We start from the raw sequence: 23947 nt of genomic DNA, 5'->3' as shown, positions 1-23947 counted from the left end.
AGAGCGCGTCACTAGTAATGACGAGGTCAGTCGTTCAAGTCGGCTAATGGGAAAGTTTATTATTTTTTTGCTCAAGCCTTCCGGCACCGGCGGCATACGAAGAATTATCTTGCTTCGCCGCTGCCAAGCCCTCGATGAAGAAAAGATTGCAACTTCAATCGCAAGCGGATATGGCCTATGTGAGTATCTACCCATGTATCTATTTTAGTGAAATACACCAATTCAAAAAGCGTCCACTGGGAAAAAGTTAAAAACAACAAAGCAGTCCGAGCACAGAGCATTGTCATATTCATATTGGTATTTGCGCACTTCGAGATCAGACTCTGGATGAAAAGACGGTAATACAATGGACCATGTGCCCGTGGTGACAGTCGTGTTGGCTGCTTTACCATACTTATATTCCGAGAATGAATTTAGCGGCTGGTCATATGGCAAGTACAGCATCACTGTTTGACAGGCGACGTCAGTTATACCGTCCGGTTCAACCCATTGCTGTTATCGGTGATATCAACATTCAAGGTGAAGAAGGAAACACGGGGCAAGTCGTGTGATCTTCAGATACACACGAAGACAACAAAGGCACTGCTCGGATCCGTCGAGCAGAAGCGATACTACGAGTCTTACCGATTGATGGGAACATTGAAGTGACATACTTGAAGCGTTTCTTCGGGGTCGAGCGGGGGATCTTCCGGACCATTCTCATGAGGCAAGACAAGCCTATAGATGTGAATGTATTTGACTAGATTGAACTACAGGCTAGAGAAGATTACTCACTAAGGATAGCTATATGTGAGCGGACCACCAGAAGAAACCATCATCGTAACATCGGAAAGGCCCGTTTCGTCGGCAAGGAGCAAATAGATACAGCGTTAGAACGGGAAGCAAAGAATCACAGCAATGTGAAAGATGATGCGCGTGTGCTTGGGATGATCTCATCACAATAAGCCATATTTTTCCACTGCTTATTATTGGTCATTATTGGCGGCTATGAGAATAGGAGAAGAACGTGCACAATTAGCAAGGTTTCACTACCATAAAGAACCAGCGGAAGGCCACAGAGTGATATGACTTGCAATGGAGATGATGGCCCGAAGATGTCCTCTGGTTCTTCTAGGAAGAGTTCTGCGAATCCGTAGATCAGATAAGTAGCCCATCATCGAATGCTTGTCAAAAATTCCTGATTCTTGTGTCTTGTGAGATTTTGGATCTGGTGTACGGAGCAGATATGGCTCTGACATCCTTGAAATAGCAGTGGCGAAATTCTCGTTGTGCAATACCGCACTGCTTTTCACCTGAACGAAGGAACATCATAAGGTGAACCTTGTACTACTAGTAGCACAAAGCATCGTCAACTACCAGTACTTATTGCAGCTACGAGGAAGCATTCCGGCGGCAAAGTGATCGCCGTCAAGGGACCTAAGAAGCCCAATCCGGATAATTCCGGTCCCTATAGATTCTCCGAGTCTGTGGCAGCCTGATCAGTGACCATGTAAGCATCAGTCGCTTGCTTGGCTTCAGAACGATTTATCTTTACGGTTCAAAAAATAAATTCGTTTACAGAACTCGGATTCTCGAATACGTTGTACCGGCTGAAGGTTGAAGGTGAAACAGACGTTCGTTATTGCCTCATACATTCTTGTCCAGGTAGCTTCGTCTCAAGGTGAGTGGGTTTTTTTGCCTTTGCCAGTATCCAGTTGACTTATCGCTGTGCTAGTGATTTGGAATACATATGACAGCTCCTTGGCAGAAAAAGTCACAGGACCGGTATTGACAGTTTTCTCATTCGCTGTATGGTTCAGTGGCGTGGACTTGAACGAGATATCAATGGAGCTACTGATCTCAGGCATTTTATTCATCATAGGTCCATAAACCACTTAATTGATACCGAACATGAGAACAAACCCGACTCTCGAACTCCGGAGTAAAGCTTCAAAATTCCGCTCAGCCATCCATCGACATCCTCCAGTGTTTGGTGACCAACCAGGAAAGTGGTATCTGGGTAAATGGAGGTACTCAGAGCTCGTATCACCAGTCTACTACTAGAAAACGATAGTTTGAAGCTGCAACTTTCAAAGTGCTCTACGAGAGCCGCAAGGATCTATCGTGCTGCAAGTAGAATGCACGTGTTCGGTTGGAAAGAGGGATTCGTCTCATCTCCAGGGCTTTTGAGATTTTCTCTTATTACGACAGTGTAACAATATATATTTCTTCTTTGCTTATCTCTAGTAAACTTACTGGCTCAGTTTATGAAAAGTCTGTCTGTCTTCTATCTCGCGGTTACCACACTAATGAATGATAGTTTGCCTGTTTTGTTGTGTCAGAAGTGCGCCTTCGCTTCTCCTGCAATCAGGAAACTGGGTGGCAGCAAGACAACCCATACAACCACACGACTTCCACGACTTTCGTTTCGTTTCTTTATACCTCGGCTATTCTGCAATTACGATGGGGTTTTCTTATTTCATTGTATTTTATTTTCACTTCGTCATACCATCCACGTTTATTTCATAGATATAGATTTCCTTTTCATCTTCATTATATCGTCACTTGGTGACGATACATAGGCTTTCAAGTTTCCTAATATATTATCAGATCTTTACATATCTCTCGTATTGTATACGTATCTCTATGACATTCCCCACATTACGAGAATTTGTTCGACTCGTTGAAACCGCGTGTTTGACTAGGGCAAATTCGCCACAGTAAGACATATAACCTCGCAATACCCATGCAACTAGCACTGAACCCGTTCTCCTTCTCGAGATCACACTTCAGTGTAGCTTGCTTCCAACATGATGACAGACTTCTGGCAGACTATTCGCCTTGGGTCGTTTTCCAGGCTCAATGTTCTTGGAAAGGGACAACCATGCCGAAAGTGACTTTGTACATCGTGTTCTTTTAGTTTCCGTTACAATGGGCTGTGGTATCCTGCCTGAAGCAATAATGTACCCCAATACCTTCCTCCTGGAGGAAGAACTTCGAAGAAGAGCTGTCAACGGTCCGTGTCCCGAAGCAAGCCAATCCAGATGATAATCCATGTGTTGAAGGTGAGATGCTCTGAGATCATCAAAAATCACGTACATGAGGCCTGAGGTCCTGCTCCTGCACCGAAATGAAGTTAATGGCGGAAAGGTCATCTCTACACATGTTAGTAGACGGCGAGGCTAGCCCTGGGTTGAAAAAAGGCGAAGGAGAAGGAAAAATTAACTAGCCCACCGCGAGGGTCGAACTCGCAGCCTTCAGATCGCCTAGTCATAAGAGTCTGACGCTCTATCCGATTGAGCTAGGCGGGCATATCTTCAGACACCAAGAAGCGTTTATAGTATAAAGTAAGCTCAAACTGCAATTCGACACGTGTGTACTACGCCTCCGACGGAATGGCTGTCCTGGTACGTTTGAGCGTCACGGTCTTTATCAGAAGGAAGGGTGGGACGATAATGAGGCAAGGTGATAGCTGCACTCTACTATAATTCGCATCAGGTGCGATTTTTAAAAAAATGACATAATGCTCTACCAAGTACTGTTAGAACAACTATGAGGATTGAGAATTATTATGCCACGGAGAGAGTAAAGGACATCATACGGGTGAGTGACCAAAAATGGCTATAACATAGAGTCAGTGGCTGCGCCGCAGGCTATGCCTTCTGATAGACTGCGTAAATGATTCCAGCGCATCCGCAGGTACATCATGATGTCCTTCGCGCTCACTGCGCTCAGCGAACCACGCGGTAAATTTTCGGCAGAGGAATTGGACACCTTGAAGATGATCCCCACATAAAAAACATTATGATGATAGAGACAAACACGAGAGCAAGTGAGCTTGGGCTGCGGAGACGATAGGATGTTCTTGGCCTCGCTGAATTCGTGCTGGACCGGGCATCAATATCCGCGCGACTGCAAGCATACTGGGATTGACATGAGACTGTTTCTTGTAGTGGGCTGCGGACTGGCGGTGCCATGTGATGCAGACAGGCTGCGGTGCTGCAATAGAATCGCTTCTTCGAGTTGTTTACGAGGTCTGCTGTGCGCAGCTTACCCTGCAAGATAACAAAGAACATTGAGCCAGGGGAGAGGCCATGATGCGCATGAAGTCTGGGCGTCCCAGTCTCGAGTTGAGCCAATTCAGGATGATATTCACACGCTGCATGGATGACACAATAGCAGTCGTCAGCATTCTAGGTGGCACCTTACTGCAACTTGCAGTTGTCTCTCTGCTGCACAGATAGAGCGGCTCGGCTGCATGACAAGTCCAATGTAGATATAGTTCGCTCAGCCTGAGGTTCGCGCTCAAAGACTCTGGTTGCAGCCGGAAAGTGCCGAGAGTAGTGTTGCTGTGAGGGTGAGAAGAGTTGCCATTCGCTGAGTTGCAAATCCGTATAAAGCAAGGCAGGTACGTGTTCCGCAGCAGCCAAAGGCTTTGATTTCGCCCCACAAGTGTGTTCTCTCCTTGACTCACACTTCTCTGCTCTCCCGCTAGCGACAGACATACAAAGCACAGTCCTCCTTAAATTTATCCGCAGCTCGTTTCATTCGACATGTCTGACCCGCAAACAAACATTTATACTCCTCCTTTCGAGGCCTACAACGCTGAATACGCAAAGCAGCAGCAACAAGGCCTCGACTTTATTTCATTTCACTCGCCTTCTGACATCCTTGCACCACACCCCGATCTCTTCGAATTAGAACTCGACTCCAGCCTCGCGGCTTTCAACGAAGTCCAGCTGCAGCTTCTCACCGTCGACTCCAACGACGCCTACACTTTCTTGAGATCCGACACCCCCACGTGTGGCCCTCCGTCTACTATTACTGTCTCCTCTGAATCAGCCTACGATTCTCTGTCCTCGCATTCAGAATCTTTTTACAATTATCCTAGTTCCCCATACTCTTCCACCAATTATTCCTTCCCTCTTGACCTCGAGATGGACTTTCAAAGGATTCGAGTCGAAGGCGGTGTCTCTGACTACGGCGGTGTCAGTGTAACGCCACCCACTTCCGGTGCCCGTCCCATCACTGTGGACCCAAACTCTTTTAGCGCCTTGCCTCCTACGCCTTCCCCGCAGCCCCCGCTGTCTGTTCCTGCTGCTGAGAGTGCTTTCGACCAGTCGACCTTCTCTGACTTTGCTGAGACCAACGCTCGTGTGAATTCTTCTGCCTCTCCCGATTATTACGCGCAGCTTGGCTACAACGTTGGGGTTTCCAATCAAACTACGATCTCTCCCTCTAATGTGTCTCAGTTTCCTGTGGCGTCTGTTCCTCAGACCCGTACTCGACCAGTGGAGGATGACATCAAAGATGACCCGCGCAAGCGGTACAAGTGTGTTTCATGTCCCCGCGGTGAGCAATTTTTATTTAATCGTCAGTTATAATTGGGGCTAAAAACAATATGCGCAACTAGCTTTTGCTCGTGCCTACAACTTGAAGACACATATGGCGACACATGATCCCAACCGCCTGAAGCCACATGTTTGCCCTCATCGCTCATGTGGTAGGTCATTTAGTCGTAAACATGATTTGGGACGTCATCTGGTTAGTATCCACCGGGACGAGTCTGTGTGCTCTGCCCATTCTTCGGCTTCTAAAAAGTCCGTTGGCGTGGATAAGGGCCCGAGGGGATGGTGTAACTCCTGTGGGAAAGGTTGGGTCGGACGCCCAACTGAGTGTTCTTGTGCTGACATCAAATAAAAACGAACGTCATCACGGTTTCTATATGCGTCAGTATCTTTCTTTATTGTGATGGCATGTGCAGCTACTAATTGTGACTTTATAACAGCTAAATCTTGTGCGAAATTATTCGCCACTGAATCCATGCAGTTGAAGATCGATCCGTCTCCCATTATCCCGATGACGTTTCGTATCCTGCATCAATCACACAGTGTGTCACGTATCGTACCGTTCTGCCATAGTTGCATGGACCCAGCGACGAGCGTGATCACAATGTGATTTCCCTATATTCCCAGTATTAGTTGCTTCCATGCTCAGTCTGTTGGGTTTCGATACCACTTTATCTGTCTTCAAAGCCATAGACAAAGATCGACGTGACGATTTTCTGGAAATTCTCTGAATGTTATGTTTTCCCTAGCTTTACACAAATCTGCTCATCGTTTTCGGATTATCGTTAATTATATTAAACACTTGTACATACTGGATGCAAAAAGAACTGGAAAATGTTTTCTTCACCTTCACGATGTCTGCTATATATCGACCAACATCGATATGCACCCAGTCTGCAATATGACTGTCGTTTGTTTTCTGCACATTTCTCAGCGCTCTGCTTTGTGTGACGTGACCTTGGTAAGATCACGCCGGAATCCTTTTCTGGCAACTGAGCGATCTGTTGAACTGCCAACCACACCATTCCGTCACCACTGACGACTGGAATCGTCTTCACTTGCAATGACCTCATCTCTTCACAGAAACACTGGGACAGTATATATACCTAGGGATGTGTTGCACATCTCAATTAATCGATTCATATCTGTCTACGAAACGTCATGTCTAGTATTCGGGATACCATACAAAAAGCTGTTTCCACCGTCACCTCGTCCGCAAAAATTGCCGACTTGCAGTCTGACATACAAGAACCCAAGTCAGGTCAAGCTTTAACAACAGACCACGGCGTTAAAGTATCTGACACTGATAACTGGTGACTTTCTCTCATTATTCCTGTCTTCACTTGGGTAACTGAACCTCCTTCCTCAGGCTCAAGGTGACAAATGGCCGTGATAACGGCCCTTCTCTCCTTGAAGATCAGATTGGTCGCGAGAAAATTCATCGCTTCGATCACGAACGCATTCCAGAACGTGTAGTGCATGCACGCGGCGCCGGAGCTCATGGATACTTCAAGGTTTATGATGATCGTGCTTCCAAGTACACATATGCGCCTGTTTTGACTGATTCCTCGAGGTCCACCCCTGTTTTCATTCGGTTTAGTACAGTTCAAGGATCTCGTGGTAGCGCGGTATTGACTTCATCTTCATCTCACATATGATGCACCTAACACAAATCATCAGGACACCGTTCGTGATGTTCGTGGTTTTGCAATCAAATTCTTCACAGATGAGGGAAATTGGGACCTTGTTGGAAACGATATACCTGTCTTCTTCATCCAGGACGCTATCAAATTCCCTGATCTCGTACATGCTGTTAAGCCAGAACCTCATAATGAAGTACCTCAAGGCCAAACCGCGCACAACAACTTCTGGGATTTTAGTGGTTTACAACCGGAAAGTGAGCTCAAATCGTCATCGGCATAGCTTTAATTTGAAACCTGCTTCATAGCGGCCCATATGATAATGTGGGTTATGTCCGATCGTGGTGTACCACGGTCATTCCGCATGATGCAAGGCTTCGGCGTAAACACATACACCCTCCTCAATGCCCAAGGGGAACGTCATTTCGTGAAATTCCATTGGATCCCTGAGCTTGGTGTACACAGTCTGATGTGGGATGAAGCTCTTAAAATCGCCGGTCAGGATCCCGATTTCCACCGAAAAGATCTTAATGAAGCGATTGAGAACGGTGCTTACCCGAAGTGGAAGCTTGCCATTCAAACGCTCCCAGAGTCCAGAGAGCACGAGTTTGAGTTCGATATCTTGGATGCAACCAAAGTGTGGCCTCAGGAACTGGTTCCTCTCGAGGAAATTGGAGAACTTGTCCTCAACCGCGTTGTCGACGAATTTTTCACTGAAACTGAGCAAGTTGCTTTTTGTACAAGCCACATCGTTCCCGGTATTGGTTTTAGTGACGATCCCTTGCTGCAAGGGCGCAATTTTTCTTACTTCGATACTCAAATTTCGAGACTAGGTGTCAATTGGGAAGAAGTAAGCTGCTGACTATGCTTTCATGTCAATATCCACTTATATAAATTACTCCAGCTACCCATCAATCGACCAGTATGTCCAGTGTTGAACCATAACCGCGATGGGAAGAGTCGACATCGCATTGTTCAAAGTAGCGTCAATTACTGGCCAAATCGAAAGGATATTGGCCGACCGGTCAAACCTGAAGAAGGCGGATATGCAGAGTAAGTTGAGCACACTCGATATCATACGTTCTTGTATAATAAGTTCCCTCAGGTTCGCCCAACGCGTAGAAGGCATAAAAAAACGAGTTCGTGGGGAGAAATTCCAGGAGCACTACAGCCAGGCGCAGCTATTCTATAATTCCCTTGCGCCATACGAAAAGTCGCATTTGATCAACGCTATCTCGTTTGAACTCAGTCACTGCGACGACCCAGCTGTCTACAAATCCTACACTACCGTACTAAGCAACATCGACTTCGAGCTCGCTAAAACTATTGCGATCAAGGTCGACGGGGTGTTGCCCGAGAAGCCTGGGCGGCCCAATCACGGTCACACCAGTAAGGGTCTCTCTCAGTTGGAATACGCGTCCAAGGAGCCCACCATTGTATCTAGGCGCATCGCCATTTTGATCGCTGATGGGTTCAATGCTGTGGAATTGCAAGCCGTTCGTGCCATCCTGACAAGCGCTAAAGCCGTATGCTACATCATCGGACCCCGGCGAAACAAAATTCACCCTTCCGAGGCTCAGGATATTGGTGAAGGTGTTACGGCAGATCACCACTTCGAAGGACAGCGATCTACTTTGTTTGATGCTATCTATATTCCGTCTGGTGAAAAACACATTAAAGAGCTCGCCAATAATGGCCGTGCAGTCCACTGGGTGAGAGAGGCGTTTGGACACTGCAAACCGATTGGTGCCATCGGCGAGGGTTTGTTTCCATCTTCATAAATATCGTTCCACGTGAATCTGATTGTCGTCCACAGGCGTGGATTTCTTGCGGGATGTCGTAAGATTACCAGATGTTGAACTGTTCGCACCGCCTCGCGGTAGTGATGAGGTTGTATCATCCTATGGTGTTGTAACGACTGGAAGATATAGTGTATCCTCCGCTGCAAGAGACACCCTCAAGATAACACAGGACAGTAAAGGTTTCGCTGCCAACTTTGCATATCAAATTAGCCAGCATAGGTGTTACCAGCGTGAGATGGATGGATTAGTTGAAAAAGTTGCGTTTTGAGTGCGGAGATTTTGATATGCACCAGTTGTAATTGGTTAGCTGCGCACTTGTACAAATATAATGTGACCAATTTTTATGCAATGTGGGAAAGTGTTTGTTTATTGTACAGTCGTGAAAGTTACAGTTTTACAAGTCAACTGGTAACCTACAAAGTTATGATGATCATACGTGTTGGAAAGTTCACTGCCCCGTCTCGCCCATGCCCAGCGCTACAATCGCATAAACATTAGCGACTAGTACAACTAGCCATATCGCGTATGCTAATCCTGTCAATACATATCCGCTACTGAAGTCCACGGTTTCAGTTGGAGCAACAGTTGGTTTCTTTTGATCTGCTTCGTTAACTTCGTGTACTTCATTGACAATAATGTTAGATTTTTCTTCGTCATGTAAGTTGATATCAATATGCGTGGATGGCAATTCTGGCGGGGACCGCACAACATCTGCTATGCTGGTGACAGATCGATGTGCTGGTTCTGGGGATGACGCCTTTGCAGCGTCATCATAGGGTTCGGGAGAGGAAATTGCTGGTTTCGGTACGGACATGACCGTTTTCGATGACGTGAGATAGATGAGGGGGAATGCGACAAAAGGGAGAACAACGGAGAGTGCAACTTGAGATGCGACGAGGAGTGTATTGATACCAGACCTTCCAAAAGCGACAGCTACTATCATGGACGGGATTAAACTGATTAATCGGGTGATAAGGCGGCGGAAGAAGGGCTAGGAAGAGAGCTAAGTATTGTCGCCGTGACGTATAAAAGAACTGGTTACATACGGAAATGTTCCACAGGATAAATCCTTCCGATACGATCTGACCTGCTAAAGTAGCAGTGATACTGGCAGTCTGACCAGAGCAGATCAGAGCGAGCGCAAACATAAGGGCAGCTCCTTTGAGATTATAGCGAAATGAGTAAATTCAGAGCCATGGCACACTGGAAATGCTGACCCTTTCCAAGACTCTGTCCTACGAGAGTGTGCATATTGAAGAGTCCAACCGAGGTGGTGTTATCCGGACTATAAAATACGGTGGCAGCAAGAATCAAGATCCTATGAAAATATTTTAGCTTTAGTAAGGTAGCAGGAGATCAAGAACTATATTTACGCAGAATTGATTGGTACGGCAACCGCTAATAAGCTGAGGACAACATCGACAGTGCCATGGCGAATATGTGCAGAGATGAATTTTAGCGAGTTATTTTCACGGAGTCCATGTCTGGTCGTAAGATCTTTTGATTCCCTCTTTTCTGAGCGGTAAATACTGAAGAGAGCACGACGTATTCGGGTCCATCGGCCACGGACGCCGGGCTCAGACGTTGTTGATGGGGTTGGTAACGGCCTAGGTGCCGTGGACACTCGGTCTTGCGTTGCAAGAGAAGATCCTAAAAATAATGCGTGAGGCATGACGGTCGCCCCAACGATTCCAATAGCTAGGGGGGTGACATGTCAATGTAAGTTGCCGGAATAGCCTAAAAAGTATTCACAGGTGTAAACTGCATTGGGCTGGGTTTGGAATAGTCCTTGCGAAGGTAAGAAGCCGAGGAAAACCTCAGGCCACGCAGGGTCCATCCTAATTAGGAGAATAATAAAACAAACAAACACTACGGCAACCTTTACGGAAGTTGATCAGCCAGTTGAGACTTGACGTGCGAAAGGGACTGCCTTACCAGGATTATGATAGTGAATTCGAATAATCTGACGGGTCGCCCGCCGCCTCTTGATGGGTCACCGATGATGAGGAAAATCAAAACATCCGCACCCGTCAACAATACACCAGACCAGAGGGGGAGCGTCGGGAATAAGAGGCAAAAACCGATGGCAGAGCCAAGGAGTTCTGCCAAATCTGTGCTGATGATGGCAATTTCGCACAAAGCGTACAAGGGGTACAGGACTAAACGCCTCACGAGGCGAGGATGCTTTGGGTGGTCGTGAAGAAGGAGCCGACAATGTGAAGCCAGATCTAGTCGGCAATGAAAATCGCATGATATTCAAGGACCGTTTGAACAAGATACCTACCTAGGCCGGTAACGCAGCCTAATCTAGCCGCCAAGACCTATGCAGCTCTTATCAGACAAACGAGCGAGGTGAAGCAAAAAGAAAGCGGACCTGGAGAACGATTGCGATGATTCCTGAGAGAAGAATCACAAATAGCATGGGCCTGTACCCAAAACTGGAGCCGGCTTGCAGATCGACGCTCCAGTTACCCCTGAGTCGCAGCTGAGAGGTTATTCACGACTGGGAGTGGCTGGGGGAAGCTTACGGGTCAAAGTAGCCAACAGCGCAGACGATGCCTACGCCAACGTGTCTTTTCATGTGGTGCACGAGAATTTTGAGGACTGAACGCGCAGACCACTTCTCACGAGCGAGTGAAGAGGTAGATGAGGTGGAGACATGTGAAGAAGAGTGGGCTGGAGGCGACGAAGGCCTGGAGTGGATTTGAGAAGACATTGCAGGGTATGTCTGGGAGAAAGACACGGGCTGTAGAGATGCATGGTACGGTATATATACATAACTACAAAAATGACCCCGTCAGGTGTGAAGTCTGGCGATTGCAAGTGTGAACTTGGACGACAGTAGCCAAGCACCAAAAAGGTTTGCACCAGATCTTATCAGATTTATTCGAAAGAAACTATAAAATCAACTATAATCGTATCTGATTTCGACCTAAATTCATTCAGGAAATTGCTTAAAATATCCTTTTTTCCAACGCTTTGCCAAAATTACCGCCGGAATTGAGCGGCAGCTGTCTGCCCGTTTTTGTACCCAAGCTTGTTTTCCCAATCGGTCCTATTGCTGCCACACTGTGAACGGTACTGTCACTCCACCTTCTGCTCTCCTCCGCATCCCTATCTGTCCCGTTGTCATGGATAACAGCGACCTCCACCCCCTCGACGACTATACACACAGGTTCTTCATTTGGCATGAATGGATCCAAGTCTCTCCTCTTCCTCCCTCATTTCCGTCCCTTGACTCATCCTCCTCTTCCATCTGTCTAGGCAAACGGCCCTCTGACCGTCGATAATGTGTTCGATTACTTCGCAACTTCCATGTTCTACGACAAACAAAGCAACAACCAGGTTCTCCGCATGCAAACCATGCACATTGCAATGCCTATCCTCAACGAGGCGGAAGAACTAAAGTGCGTTCTTCCCTTCTTCCTTCGGTACTCCGGCTGGTTTACATCATCTTTTACTATCCATTACAGGCGATTCACTGGCATTGAATTTGCCCTCGTCCATGCACACCCTCCGTCCCTTTTCATCATCCACAAAAGGGAGCGTCTTTCACCCGAAGAAGGTTTCACCTACATTCACAATCTATCTTAGACGTCTCGCTCACGTGCTCCTGTTCACAGTACGCCCACTTGCCGCTTACTTTGTAGTCAACAATCGTATTTATCAATCCCCGGATGTTTACACGGTTTTGTCCAACCGTTTGGTATGCGTTTATTCCCGATGCAATGGAAAATCCCAGCCTAATTAAAGATTTATATTAGCTCACCTCCCTTTACTCTTTGCAGTCATCTCTGGATATACTGCGCTCATATAGACCGGATTACACCCCTCGTACCGGTTTCGTCTGGCCAGTTATGGACCCGTCCCTGGTTGAAGGAACAAACAAAAACCATAAATCGCAGGTAGACCCTATCGGCGCCGCAAGCCAACAAGACCTTCCTCCGTTTATGGAAAAGCCAAAAGCCGCCGTACAGAAGAAGCAAAATGATTCCCTTATGCTCAATGCTATGAGGACGACTGCAGTACACTCTAACGCCTCTTTCTCTTCCCGTGTACTTGCCATCGAGGCGGAGAGTGTCCCCGATACCCCCGTTGCCGGTCCAAGTCAACGTTTATCGACTACACCTGCTCCTTCTGGTACTAGAGATGTCACGCCCAAAGCAACCTCTAATGCACCAACCCCACGAGATGCCAATCCGGCCAGGGTTTCGGCAGGTGCAGGCAAGAAGAAGAAGAAACGTGGGTATAATTGAAGTTTGAACATAGCTGTTTATACGCTGACTGTACTCATCGCTTAGGGACTTCTCTGGCACCCGCAGCCAATTGATAGTCATCCGACTTCCGATATACTTCCAAAAATGTGTCCTTGCGAGGTTCATCCGACTAGATGTTATGCTTCAGTGGCATACAGTTGCTGCTATTATCAAGTGGCACCTTACTGACGCTCGGCTCATAACCGTCTTGTCGCGGTCTTTCGGACTCCTTGAACCACCTTGACGCATGTCACGACATTGACCCAATTCTGGAATCCCATGTCAGCTAAGCAGTAACACCGACATGACGGATGGAGCGCCAGTAAGTATTAATAACGAGAATCACTCCTGTAGTAATTACGCAGTAATTCGTCACAATTATTGAAAAGGTCAGTCAGTCTAGATGTATTTGATACAAGTACAAGTACAATGAATGATTTCAACGCTATGGTCTGACTATCGTGCACCAACACCTGTAAATCTACCTGCTAACCAGCCGAGCGGCGTTTGCAATGAAGCATTGCGGGAGCCTACCCCTCCACCGCCCAACGACAAGGGATTAGCCATAGCGAACGAATCTTTTCTTGCTTTGGCAGCACGTTGCACTGTTGGTGATCCGAAGTAGCATCAGTTAAGAGAACTTCTTGGAGCATCTGATAAGGAACACATGATGAGGTGTCTTCTGAACAGAACACTCGGCTTGTCATAGCCAGACACAGGACATTAACGGTGCATATAGTTGATAGGTGGACTGCATGGGAAAAACATATGACAGGACAGCACGGACCTGAGGTGTCGATTTCTTCGACATTTGTTTCCAGCACGAGGCCCCCTTGAATGATTTCGGCAAGTATGTGATGTGCCTGCGCAACAGTGAGTACTGCATGATCGATTGCATTATAAAGAAATCACGGCATACTTCGTCGAAGTGAAAGACCAAATCTAATTCGCAGACGTTCTCAAAAGCACGATCCAAACCTTCTACAAATACCTGCAATTGGAATATCACGCAGCCGTTTTCAGCGTATGCGGCTTTGGGTTCCGGAACACGTTTTTAAAAAACACACCTGGATCAAGTCCAAGATACCCAGCTCACTCTCGGCGCCGTCCACGACGAAAACGAAATAAAGGGTTGCGTAGTTTCTGTATACCACTCTCCATCTCTCGTCTGCGTCATCCTTCGGGCCTAAAAATGCTTCGAGCTCTGGAGCGTCTAAAAAGTTGCAAAGGCCGGCTGGTCGCGACGAGATGAGTGAAAATATCTTTTCAACGAGAGTCTGAGAAGATTGGTGGAGAGGCGTGTAAAATTTGGTTAATCTAGCAACCCCTGACGTATTGACTGGAGATCCCCAAAGAAGATCAGTACGGTGCAAGGATGAATACGAGAAGCGAAGAACAAACAGATAAGAACTGCATGGATCATGGCTCAGATGTTCAATGTTCAACTTTAGAGTGTCTATTTGGATCAGTTTAGCGCGGTTACTTGTGTTCCGCAGGCAGAAACCGAGAGATGGAGTGCTGGGAAAAAAGTTGATTAACATTAAGAGCTTGGTGGGCCGAGGAAGCTAAAGGATGTACTAACAGGGAGAGTAATACGTATCTATAGCCAGGAATACTGAGGAATTCTTACAAAACAATACTATGAAAGGAAATTTTTGATGTGATCGGTGTCGTAACTATCATTGGCCACTCCACTATTACTGGCTCTTCGGCGGTGGCAGAAATGATGATAAGATAAGAAGTCGAGGTGTTTACTTGTACGGCATAATTCTTGACAAACTCGTCAACTGACACTGTCATATCCTGATTTTGGATCACTGGCTGAGGACTAGACTCTCCATTCACGGCCTCTCCTTTGACTGTCCCGATCATGGAGGAGGCACGTTTATGTAAATAGTGTCACATTTATAAGTAGGACAGGCAAGCATGTGCCCATTCAAGAGGATATGAATATATATGAATGTCGAGACCTTGTCGACTAGTACGGCGCTCTACATAAATAGATGTGGTGCACAAGGTCGCTACTGGTTGTTGAAAATCTTAGCCTACTTCAGTTCAAGCCTGAACATGAATATAGCGGAATACTGTCGCTTATTCGGACGTCACAAAAATAACAAAAAGTAACACCAAGGTCACATATACCGATTCGGCAAAGGAAAGCCTCAAAAAATGATTCAGTCCAACTTCTAAGAAATAATAGTAGAATAGTAGATGATAACTTCACGCTTGAGGCAAAATCAAAACAGACAGTTTCATTGAACTCAGAATATATTTATCAGAATATAGTATGGCTGATCCAACTCATCATAATATCTAATTGTCATGTCATTCTCAACAGTTGGGGGAGGTAAAACATGCTCAAGGATGCTGACATTATATGTGGACCCATGAGTGCTACAGTCTGGGGTGTGGGAATACAGTAGATGAGTTGACACTACAGAATTAGGGTACTTAGGATTGAAATTGTTCGGGTTTGATCTAGATAAGATAAGGGCTCTCAGAACTCGTAGATGAGTCTGAGGTGTTACATGGCGACTAGGCCAGTTTATAAGTAAGACAGAACCAAAAAAATTACTGATGGGATATATTGGTGCACAGATCACCACAACTTATACTCCTTCTTTTCTAGGCGCTTTGTGACTGCTTGCCTTCACACTTTGATCCTCTATGTCTAACAAGGATGATTGTCCAGAGTGACTAGTATTGGGCTAGAACATTGAGTGAAGAGACAAGCCAATATGAAACACCTAGAAAGGAAGGTGTGTGAGTATGGGTGGCTTGTTGTTGATGATGAGAACTGTAGTTAGAAAACCACACACAAAACAAACTAACACACAATCCTCCCAGATTCCAAGGAACTTGTTTATGGGCTTTGCCTCCTAGAACAGTGGGTGCTCTGGTTGTTTGTGGGGTGGTATGTGTAATGATTCTTCAAAGTAAAACCCAGAGATGTATGGGTGTGGGTTTTGAGGAGGAGGGATAGTTGAAATATAGAAGATAGGGGCTTTATGAGGAGTATGGACAAGCACTACCTTGCTAATTGTAGCACAAGGTAGGTTTGAGAATGATGAGGTGATGAGGTGATGAGGTTCCCAGTGATAGCAGGCTCCTGATGTTGGATTGAGAGTGTTGAGAACATTGAGAGAGGAAGCAAGCCAATACAAAGTGCCTAAAAAGGAAGGCATGTAAGTATGAGTGGCCCGTGCTCAAATATATACCATCAGAATTATTTTTGGTTCTGTTCTCTTACTTACCTATAAAAGAGGCCTAGTTTCCATGTACCACCTCAGACTATTCTATGAGATCTGAGGTGAGACCCCTTCTGTTTTTTCCCCTTCAAATACTTAGCTTACTATGATTTAGTCCCTTATCTTATTATAGGTACTTACTTGAATACATGAGACTCTTCTATGAGATCTGAGTCCCTTATCTTATCATAGATTTAACTCTCAAACAATTTAAGGTTATGAACCCTGGCAATAACACCAACAACAAAGAATCACTGGGAGTACCAAAGCTTGAGCCGGATGGCCCAAACTCGTCTATGTATAAGATAGAATGGGCCTTGGCAGACAAAGAGTGCATTGAGCACTTACTGGGTACTGTACCCAAACCATTGTCACCCCCATTGTTGCCTGGTGGAACAGCGCCAACATTGACCCAAGTCCAGCAGAAGACGCTAACCGCGTGGATGAAGAAGGAATTCCGTGCGAGAAATATCTTGGGCCAAACAGTCCCAGACTCTACACTGCAAAAAATCTTGCACAAGAATCTGGTTGCCAAGATGTGACAGCTTCTAGCATAGCAGAATCTTGCTCCTTGCCCTTATGGGTATTGGTGCTTGGTGCTTTGGGTCTATTTTGGGGAGAAGGACCACTTATGACACCCTTCTGGACCTTCACGGCGCTGTTAATGATCCTAGCATTAATATCTTGTCCTTGTAGAAGCTTTTGAAGATCTGGTGCAGCGGTATTTAATACACAAGTGGCTTGCTGGATGTGGTCTGGGACTGCAATGCTGCAAGTGGAAAAAGGTGAGCTGGAGGCTGGTACTTGAGGTTGCAGTTGTAAAGGTGTGAAAAGTGGAAGAGATGAGGCAGTAGGAGTGCGTGAGGATGTCCAGCTCCAGGTGGAGTACGAGCTTTGAGTTGCGTCTAATGGTGTAGAGGGTGTGCTGAAATTGAGTTGCAATCTTGCCAATCAAGAGTGTCAGTGATATTGTCCAATATGAGAGGAAACAATTTACTCTGATGTACCAGGCAAAGGTACATTTTCTTTCCCACTAGTGCTGGCTTTTCCTGCTCAGACTCTGCGTGGGCCTTGTTTCTGCCCTTTGACTCCTGTGACTATGACCTTGTTCTCCTTTGCAACCTCTGTTGCAAGCTTTCTTGCTTTGTTTTTGGTCTTTTTAGCTGCTTCTCAATACTCTCGGTCTTGCTGATCTAACTGCCTCACCAAGTCCAGAACCTCACCACCATATATATCAACTAATGGCCATGAGGCCTCAACTGATCCACAAAGGTCCTTGATCGTTTTCCAATGATGGTTTGAGGCAATCATCTTGAGGATAGGATCTGGGAGAAGGGCGAGGCCTGTAAAGGAACAGTGTGGGTAGTCACATCGTTGGATCATCACATGCCAATGATCCAGAGCCTCCCTGACAGCATGGAGGTATTGTCCTGTACAACAAGTGGTTGGAGAGTGATTTTTGGGCTGGGCTTGCATAACACACTTGCCTGCTGGGTTCAGATCATTGCTGGGCGAGTCTTCTTCTTCAATATCACTGGGTTCTGAAAGGGTGTGGAATGGGGCTAGGTGGAAGCAGAGGTGGTACATTCACAGCAGGATTTGGTGTCATTATGCCCGTACTGCTGCAGTCGTCATAGCAGACTCCAGTAGGTGCTATAAGTGTTGGTTAAAATCTCAGGGTCAGATGAAAGGCTCAAGACTTATGTGAATAATTTGGTGGGTTATTGTAGAACCTATCAGCTACATCACACCAACAAGTTTTGGTTTCAATCCAAGCACAAAATGCTTCATCAATTTTCTTATGGTATGTGTTTTCTTGTTCTGCGTCCTTGTCGTTTTCTGATTCATCTAAATCATTCTCTGATTGTCCTTCCTCTTTTTCAGTCTTGTTTTTCCTTAAACCTATTTGTTGTAGGACATATTCCTCAACCATCAATATAGCCTGGCCTTGAAGAGAGAAATGGCAAGCAGCTTGGTCAGCTCGTTGAAGCCACACAGTTAGGGATGGCGGAACTCCAAACTGAATCACCAGTTCTATATCAGGTATGTCGGGTCCCTGTTTCTTTTTCAGTCTTTGTGAATTAATGTATATGGTTATCAACACCAACTATGCCACCTATCTCAGTCACAAACATGGCCCTGATTTTGCCATCACAAAAGTCTTGTAAGACAGTTTTCCGTGTGCGTGGTGAGTTCAAGAAATCAACCTGGCCCTTCAGACGTGCAGGCAGCATTTTGTGGAGCCTCCTAAAGCCAGCCTGCGACTGATTAATGGTGTTGACAAAAATAAGTGCCTGTGGGATTTTTTTTGGTGTTCCAACATCCTTCACAAGAAAATCCAGGGCTGAATAGTCCATAGGACTCGAGATTATCTGGACCTCCTGGGTCACATTAGGTCGGTCATTACCTAAATTCAAATGAAACGAGTATGATGTGTTTATGTGTAGTGTTCTGCAAACCTCCACCAAAACTGCAGGAGACATAGTAGCAGAGGTTGCATATAAGGGGACCCCTAGAGGCACAAATGGGCTTCATCCACAATGTACCTGTATACACGCTTTTAAAATGCAGGTGAGCAAAGGAAAGTGTTGAATTGGGGGCTCTCAATGGTCATTTCTGGTGATGCTAATAGTATTTGATATTTAAAGTCTTTGAGCTCCTATGCATTGTCAGGCTGTCCAAGCCAGAGCGACAGAGTTAGAATGTTAACTTACCCTATGTAAGTCTTTGTCATATGTGTCTCCATTGACTGCAACTGACTGGACACCCCACATGCGGAATTGGTGAGCTTGCTTGTCTTCAATTGTTTTCAATGGAGATATGATGTATGGCAGTGTCTTGCCTGAGCCTGTGCCCACAATAATTGTACAGTCGAGGCCTAGAGAAAATGCCTCTGAGGCATCCAACTGCCACGAATAAGGTCTTCGGCCGTTGCACCGCTGATGAACAGCCTCTTCAAGGGTTCTTCGTAAGTCTTTATTTTTGGCTGAAGTTGCTGCACCTGCAAGGTTTGCATATGATCTTTTTTTTATGTCTTCGTGGGATATGGCCTCTGTAATGATGGTGGACATTAACGGAGCATTGGCAGGACAGAACAAATAGATATAGATTCTTGATGGCCTGTACGCTGAGGCTGAGGAACTTGCTGATGATTTTCATTTTCCTGGACCCACAGGATCCAGGTTTCAACTTTGATAAATTTCCAGACCACTTTTCCCGGCCTGCTCACTGTATAGCCAGCAAAAAGTGCTGAATCGGACATTCCACTTTTTTCCCCCTCATCTCTTACTTTTAATTTTTTTCCTCGTCTCTTACTTCTGAGAGTGAGTATTACAAGCTGTGTGGAACATCGCTGATGATGCACAGCGTTATCTTACTGTTGTTAACTGTCAGTTTGGATGGGGGGGCTATTTGGACGTCACAGAGGTCACACAAGCCAAGTTGGAGCTCCGCTCGGCACTATCAGTGGTTGAACATGATCTTGAGTGTGGCGCACCTGAACTTTTTGAAATTGAGATTGCAGTACCTTAGTAGAGCATTACTTTCTCAAAATTCACGCACATGGAAGGAACTCACTCAATAATTCAGGATTTTGTGCTAGGAAAGTTGGAGTAAGTGGTAAAAATATATAGAACTGCTATGATGTTGAGTTGTTGAGGAAAAATGACAGTGGAACATATGTTTTCAGAAATGTCCAAATAGCCCCCCTTATCCGAACTGACGGTTAACGACAGTATATCCGTCCATGTCAAACCTACTACACGCAATTTCGGGGTCCAGGACTGCCCGGAGGGCGATGGTTATTATGAGTACGTAAGCGTAATTACATCACAACTATGATATTCCAAAACGGCAATGACTGCTTAAAAGAGGTGAATGTTTGTGACACCGTGACTCGATCCTCCAGACGTTTTGGGTAGTCTTACAGCGGACTGTCCCGCGCCTTCCCCAAAACGTCTGGTCCGAGACTGCCATCCGGACACCGAAACGAAAATTTTGTTACTAGATTGCCATCCGGACAAAAATGGCCCAAAATCATCAGAACGCGAGACCTCAAAAAGTGCGAGTTTCTAGTCTACCCTCTATAGGGATTATCAGGGGTCCTTTTGCGTCACAGACAGACACTGCCAGTCACAGGATCTAGATCCCTGAATTGCATCCGTATTTTTGATGAAGTGCGTGGAATGTCAAGCTGAATGCATTAAAGGATGCATCGCATAAGAATGTTATACTAAATGTAAGGACCGATAAGATAAGGACTATCAGATACCCCAAGGCCCCCAGCTTCGAAGGATGTCCCGACACCTACGGCTCTAATTTTAACGCCGTCAACATTGTCAGTGTCGCAATTGAGAACAAACACATAACATCAGAAAGGCTACCACGAAAACTATGACAAGTTCAACTGTTCAGTGATTATCCATAATGATAGGCACAAACTAGTCTCGGGGGGCCTGCGCAGGGCTTCCATGGGAAAGACATGGACGGCTACAGCCCATCCCGCGGAAGAGCCCACTCAGGCTGTAGACGCCCCGCAAGGTTGCTGACAGGACCAGAAAGCCCTGCTTGACTCTTGAAGCTTTCCAGAAAATTTTTGATTAGATTATAATCCATCCCCTCTCCTTCTCCTAACTCGTCGTCGTCGTCTAAGTCTTCGCGTTCCAGGATAGCCTTCAGCTCGGCATCCATATCTTCCTCGACATCGGCATCATCTTCCACATCAGGAGATTTCCCTTGAGCTTTGCTTGATTTGGCGGCGGATGCCATAGGCGATCCAGTTTTAGGAATTGACGGAGCCTTTCGCGTGCGAGCTAGTTCTGCATCCATAGCCTGCATTACTGCTTCAAATGAATCGAGATTCGGATTTCGACTGTGCCCTTGTTCCGGCAAAGAACCTCCCGAAGACCCAATATCCACTTTCGTTGATTCCTTCTTAGTAGAGTGAGAACGTTCCCCTGTGGGATTACTTTGCGTTGGTGTAAGACTTGGTGGCACGAACGCTGATGAATAGAATTAGAAAGCTGATATATCAGAGGAGGGAAAATCATGTACCGCTGCGGCCTTCCCGTTCCCGAACAATATCACCCCATTGTGCATCCGATATACCCAGTGTCTGTCGAGAAAATTCCAAGAATTCTGTCATCTCTTCTTCCATATCCACTTCAACTTCTCCTACGACCTGCGGTCGATCTTCTTCCGAATCTTCGTCTTCCTCGATATCTTCCTCATCAGTTTCATCATCAGAGTCAACCCCTTCGTATGTATCCCTAGTGAGGATGGGCGCTCGGACTTGCCTGGCGGGCTTAACCTCTTCTATAGAAGGCCCGCTGCCGCTATCAGCTTCAACAACATCATTATCCACCATAACCTTGGTGACACGCTGAGAGTTACTGTGAAAGGATGGCGGCATCTGGCCGTATTCTGAAGGGTCGAGAGGAGCAACAAGCTTGTCCATAGCCACCTGTCGCGCAGCTAAATCAGTATCGGACGTCTCGTCACTACTTTCGTCATCGGAATCAAGCATTTTCTCATCGTCATCGTCACCGCTCATTTCTTCGTCAGAAAATTCCTCACTAAGTGAAAAGAGGGTCAGAAATACTCGCGCACCTAAATCCACCAGAGTACTTACTCCTGAAATCTAGCACCTTCGATATCGCCTTCGCCTTCGACAAATCCTTCGACTTTCTTCGCTAGGTCCTGCAGCCTCGATGTTTGTTCTTTCGTAACAGCGTCTTCTGCGCCTTGTTCACCCTCTGGCTGATCGGTATCCATAGGCTGAAAGTCCGACGAAGACTGGTCTTTAGTGTGACCAAGTGTTCGTGCCAACATGTCGTCGAAATCGCGTGCGTCAACATTTAACCACGAATCAGAATCTTCTCTACCCTCAGCTGAGCTTGGTATCACGTCCGGAGCATTAGACAACGCAGCAGAGAAACGTGATGCAAAAGATGGACGTGTTGCGTCACTAAATAAAAGAATCGTTCAACTCAATTAAAATAAACGGTGGGGAAATGCCAGACTTACGTTTCCTTAGAAAACTCGAGGAAGTTGGCCACCGCTTTGTCTTCAAGTTCATTCCACAACTGTGAACCTTCGAGCTCGCCTCTGAAATAGCCAAGAGAAACTAGACTTTGAATGTATTTAACATAGTCAGGATTCCGACGGGAAGCATCCTTTTGCGCTTGGACCTACATGAGATGTAAGGTTGAATATCGTTCATGAACCGCAACAGGCTTACAGAAGACTTGATTGCATCAGGAGTGTTCTTAAGATTGTCAGTTTTATTTTTGCTTTCTTGATAGAGCATTTCAAATCCGCAAGCCTTGCAAAGGACACAGTCAAACAATTTCAGTCCAACAAATATGAAAATGAATGCTTACGAGTTTCATACCAACATCCCGCCATCGCCACTCAGTACTACCTTCCTGCTCTCGCCACCGTCCAAAGATTTTTGGGGGGTGAAATTTTTGGGCGACAAGTTGCGCATATGCCGTTCGCGTCAATCTAACGCAACTCAGAGTCGATGGCTGTGGAGGGAATCGAGACATGCGATGGGCAGACTGAAAAAAGAAAGGTGATTAAACCGTCAAGGCACAAGGACGAATTACCCACTCGTAATTGTATCGCATCCCGTGTATAGAATGTCTCAACAGGTTGCTGCACGAGCGACGGGTTGACAGAGAGAGCTCTAGCTATATCGACGGGTAGATATGCTTTAGTGATATGAACATGGTTCCTTGCAGAAGTGGGGTACCTAAATATGTGGCTTAGTATTAGAATAGAATGTAAATGATATAAATGAAGTACCCAGAAATTCTCTGCCAAACAATATTTTCAACTGATTGAGGAGCCTGCGTGTCCGCAGTTGTATCCCGCACCAGCGTCAGCGCATCCTGCACCGCAAGATAGTCCTCTTGCTCGTCGAGATTGCCATCTTCGTCATCATCGTGATTGGCTCCTGGCAGCTGGCGCCTGTATCGCTTTCCGTGTGGTGGAGAAGTACGGGAAAGGGGGATCAAGTGTAGATGAGACTTATGAAGCCAAATCTGCCAGTATGCAACATAATCAACTATGTGTCTTTACCGGAAGGGCGTTTTAGCGCACCCTATTTTCAGAGTTTGTTGGTTTTACCCATGAAGGTAGAGCTTCTGCTGCTTCAATCAAAAGGAACTCTCCATCAGAGTCGAAGACACTAACATGAAACACTCAGATCAGTCGAACAACTGCATGAAGAGAGTTCGTACCTCACGACAACATCCCAGCGTGCAGAAATCTCTTTCAGCAACCATACTGCACACCACTCATCGTCTACGCTATCGCCCACCCGCATTCTCCCTTCAAGTATCCATGCATCTTTCGTAAATGGATTCGGAACGACTTTTAGTTGGAAAGGGTCACGGTGCCAAAGGAAATCCGGGAGTAAGGAGTCGACGAGAGATTGTAACTGTGTTGCAAATGTGATTACGGACGATTTTTCGAGTAGATCAGTGGGCGGATAGATAGTATATTGAACAGTGTCTTCAGATATAGCTGGAGGTCGGTTGAAAACATCCATTCCAGTAAATATATATCAGAAATGGTTTTTGGTGTTGGTAAGATGGTGGTATGTCACCAAGTTCATTGGAGCGGAATGCACTCGGGACACAGCTACAAACACAACATCCTCCTCAGATT

At 46.1% G+C, this 23947-nt stretch overlaps 9 protein-coding genes across 9 annotated transcripts; 3 read left to right on the top strand and 6 right to left on the bottom strand.

Moving 5' to 3' along the window:
• Positions 1–140: 140 nt before the first annotated feature.
• On the bottom strand, positions 141–937 carry SERLADRAFT_458824 (uncharacterized protein; the record flags this gene model as incomplete). The annotated part of the gene is made up of 3 exons (XM_007314571.1): positions 141–539; positions 563–717; positions 775–937. A coding segment is annotated over one exon (252 nt), but the record flags the coding sequence as incomplete, so codon positions are not given.
• Positions 938–1484: 547 nt separating this feature from the next.
• On the bottom strand, positions 1485–2310 carry SERLADRAFT_458823 (uncharacterized protein; the record flags this gene model as incomplete). The annotated part of the gene is made up of 1 exon (XM_007314570.1): positions 1485–2310. The coding sequence occupies one exon, from the start codon at positions 1857–1859 to the stop codon at positions 1656–1658; it is 204 nt and encodes a 67-aa protein (XP_007314632.1).
• A 1928-nt stretch (positions 2311–4238) lies between these two features.
• On the top strand, positions 4239–6179 carry SERLADRAFT_458821 (uncharacterized protein; the record flags this gene model as incomplete). The annotated part of the gene is made up of 4 exons (XM_007314569.1): positions 4239–4387; positions 4475–5331; positions 5393–5708; positions 5768–6179. The coding sequence occupies 2 exons, from the start codon at positions 4533–4535 to the stop codon at positions 5677–5679; spliced, it is 1086 nt and encodes a 361-aa protein (XP_007314631.1).
• A 284-nt stretch (positions 6180–6463) lies between these two features.
• On the top strand, positions 6464–9115 carry SERLADRAFT_445881 (uncharacterized protein; the record flags this gene model as incomplete). Its single annotated transcript, XM_007314568.1, has 7 exons — positions 6464–6640; positions 6697–6955; positions 7008–7224; positions 7276–7817; positions 7872–8020; positions 8073–8728; positions 8784–9115. 7 exons carry the CDS (start codon positions 6489–6491, stop codon positions 9035–9037), a joined length of 2229 nt encoding a protein of 742 aa, XP_007314630.1.
• A 102-nt stretch (positions 9116–9217) lies between these two features.
• Positions 9218–11485, bottom strand: SERLADRAFT_434345 (uncharacterized protein; the record flags this gene model as incomplete). Its single annotated transcript, XM_007314567.1, has 9 exons — positions 9218–9760; positions 9816–9928; positions 9987–10087; positions 10143–10467; positions 10522–10648; positions 10705–10997; positions 11054–11090; positions 11144–11243; positions 11298–11485. 9 exons carry the CDS (start codon positions 11483–11485, stop codon positions 9218–9220), a joined length of 1827 nt encoding a protein of 608 aa, XP_007314629.1.
• A 415-nt stretch (positions 11486–11900) lies between these two features.
• On the top strand, positions 11901–13025 carry SERLADRAFT_366138 (uncharacterized protein; the record flags this gene model as incomplete). The annotated part of the gene is made up of 5 exons (XM_007314566.1): positions 11901–11972; positions 12034–12176; positions 12243–12334; positions 12393–12475; positions 12534–13025. 5 exons carry the CDS (start codon positions 11901–11903, stop codon positions 13023–13025), a joined length of 882 nt encoding a protein of 293 aa, XP_007314628.1.
• SERLADRAFT_458813 (uncharacterized protein) lies at positions 12970–14696 on the bottom strand (the record flags this gene model as incomplete). The annotated part of the gene is made up of 7 exons (XM_007314565.1): positions 12970–13012; positions 13101–13630; positions 13813–13888; positions 13945–14016; positions 14093–14364; positions 14427–14543; positions 14608–14696. The coding sequence occupies 5 exons, from the start codon at positions 14446–14448 to the stop codon at positions 13482–13484; spliced, it is 591 nt and encodes a 196-aa protein (XP_007314627.1).
• A 2072-nt stretch (positions 14697–16768) lies between these two features.
• On the bottom strand, positions 16769–19344 carry SERLADRAFT_434342 (uncharacterized protein; the record flags this gene model as incomplete). The annotated part of the gene is made up of 6 exons (XM_007314564.1): positions 16769–17198; positions 17757–17835; positions 17894–17926; positions 18029–18345; positions 18407–18537; positions 18988–19344. The coding sequence occupies 6 exons, from the start codon at positions 19342–19344 to the stop codon at positions 16769–16771; spliced, it is 1347 nt and encodes a 448-aa protein (XP_007314626.1).
• A 1057-nt stretch (positions 19345–20401) lies between these two features.
• Positions 20402–23895, bottom strand: SERLADRAFT_359798 (uncharacterized protein; the record flags this gene model as incomplete). Its single annotated transcript, XM_007314563.1, has 10 exons — positions 20402–21273; positions 21326–21846; positions 21903–22238; positions 22298–22461; positions 22512–22595; positions 22654–22833; positions 22886–23027; positions 23081–23319; positions 23378–23465; positions 23518–23895. 10 exons carry the CDS (start codon positions 23826–23828, stop codon positions 20762–20764), a joined length of 2577 nt encoding a protein of 858 aa, XP_007314625.1.
• Positions 23896–23947: the final 52 nt, after the last annotated feature.

The sequence above is a fragment of the Serpula lacrymans genome, assembly GCF_000218685.1.
Source record: "Serpula lacrymans var. lacrymans S7.9 unplaced genomic scaffold SERLAscaffold_3, whole genome shotgun sequence".
NCBI lineage: Eukaryota > Fungi > Basidiomycota > Agaricomycetes > Boletales > Serpulaceae > Serpula > Serpula lacrymans.
The sequence above is the reverse complement of the archived record's forward strand: the minus strand, read 5'-3'. Positions and strand labels throughout refer to the sequence as shown.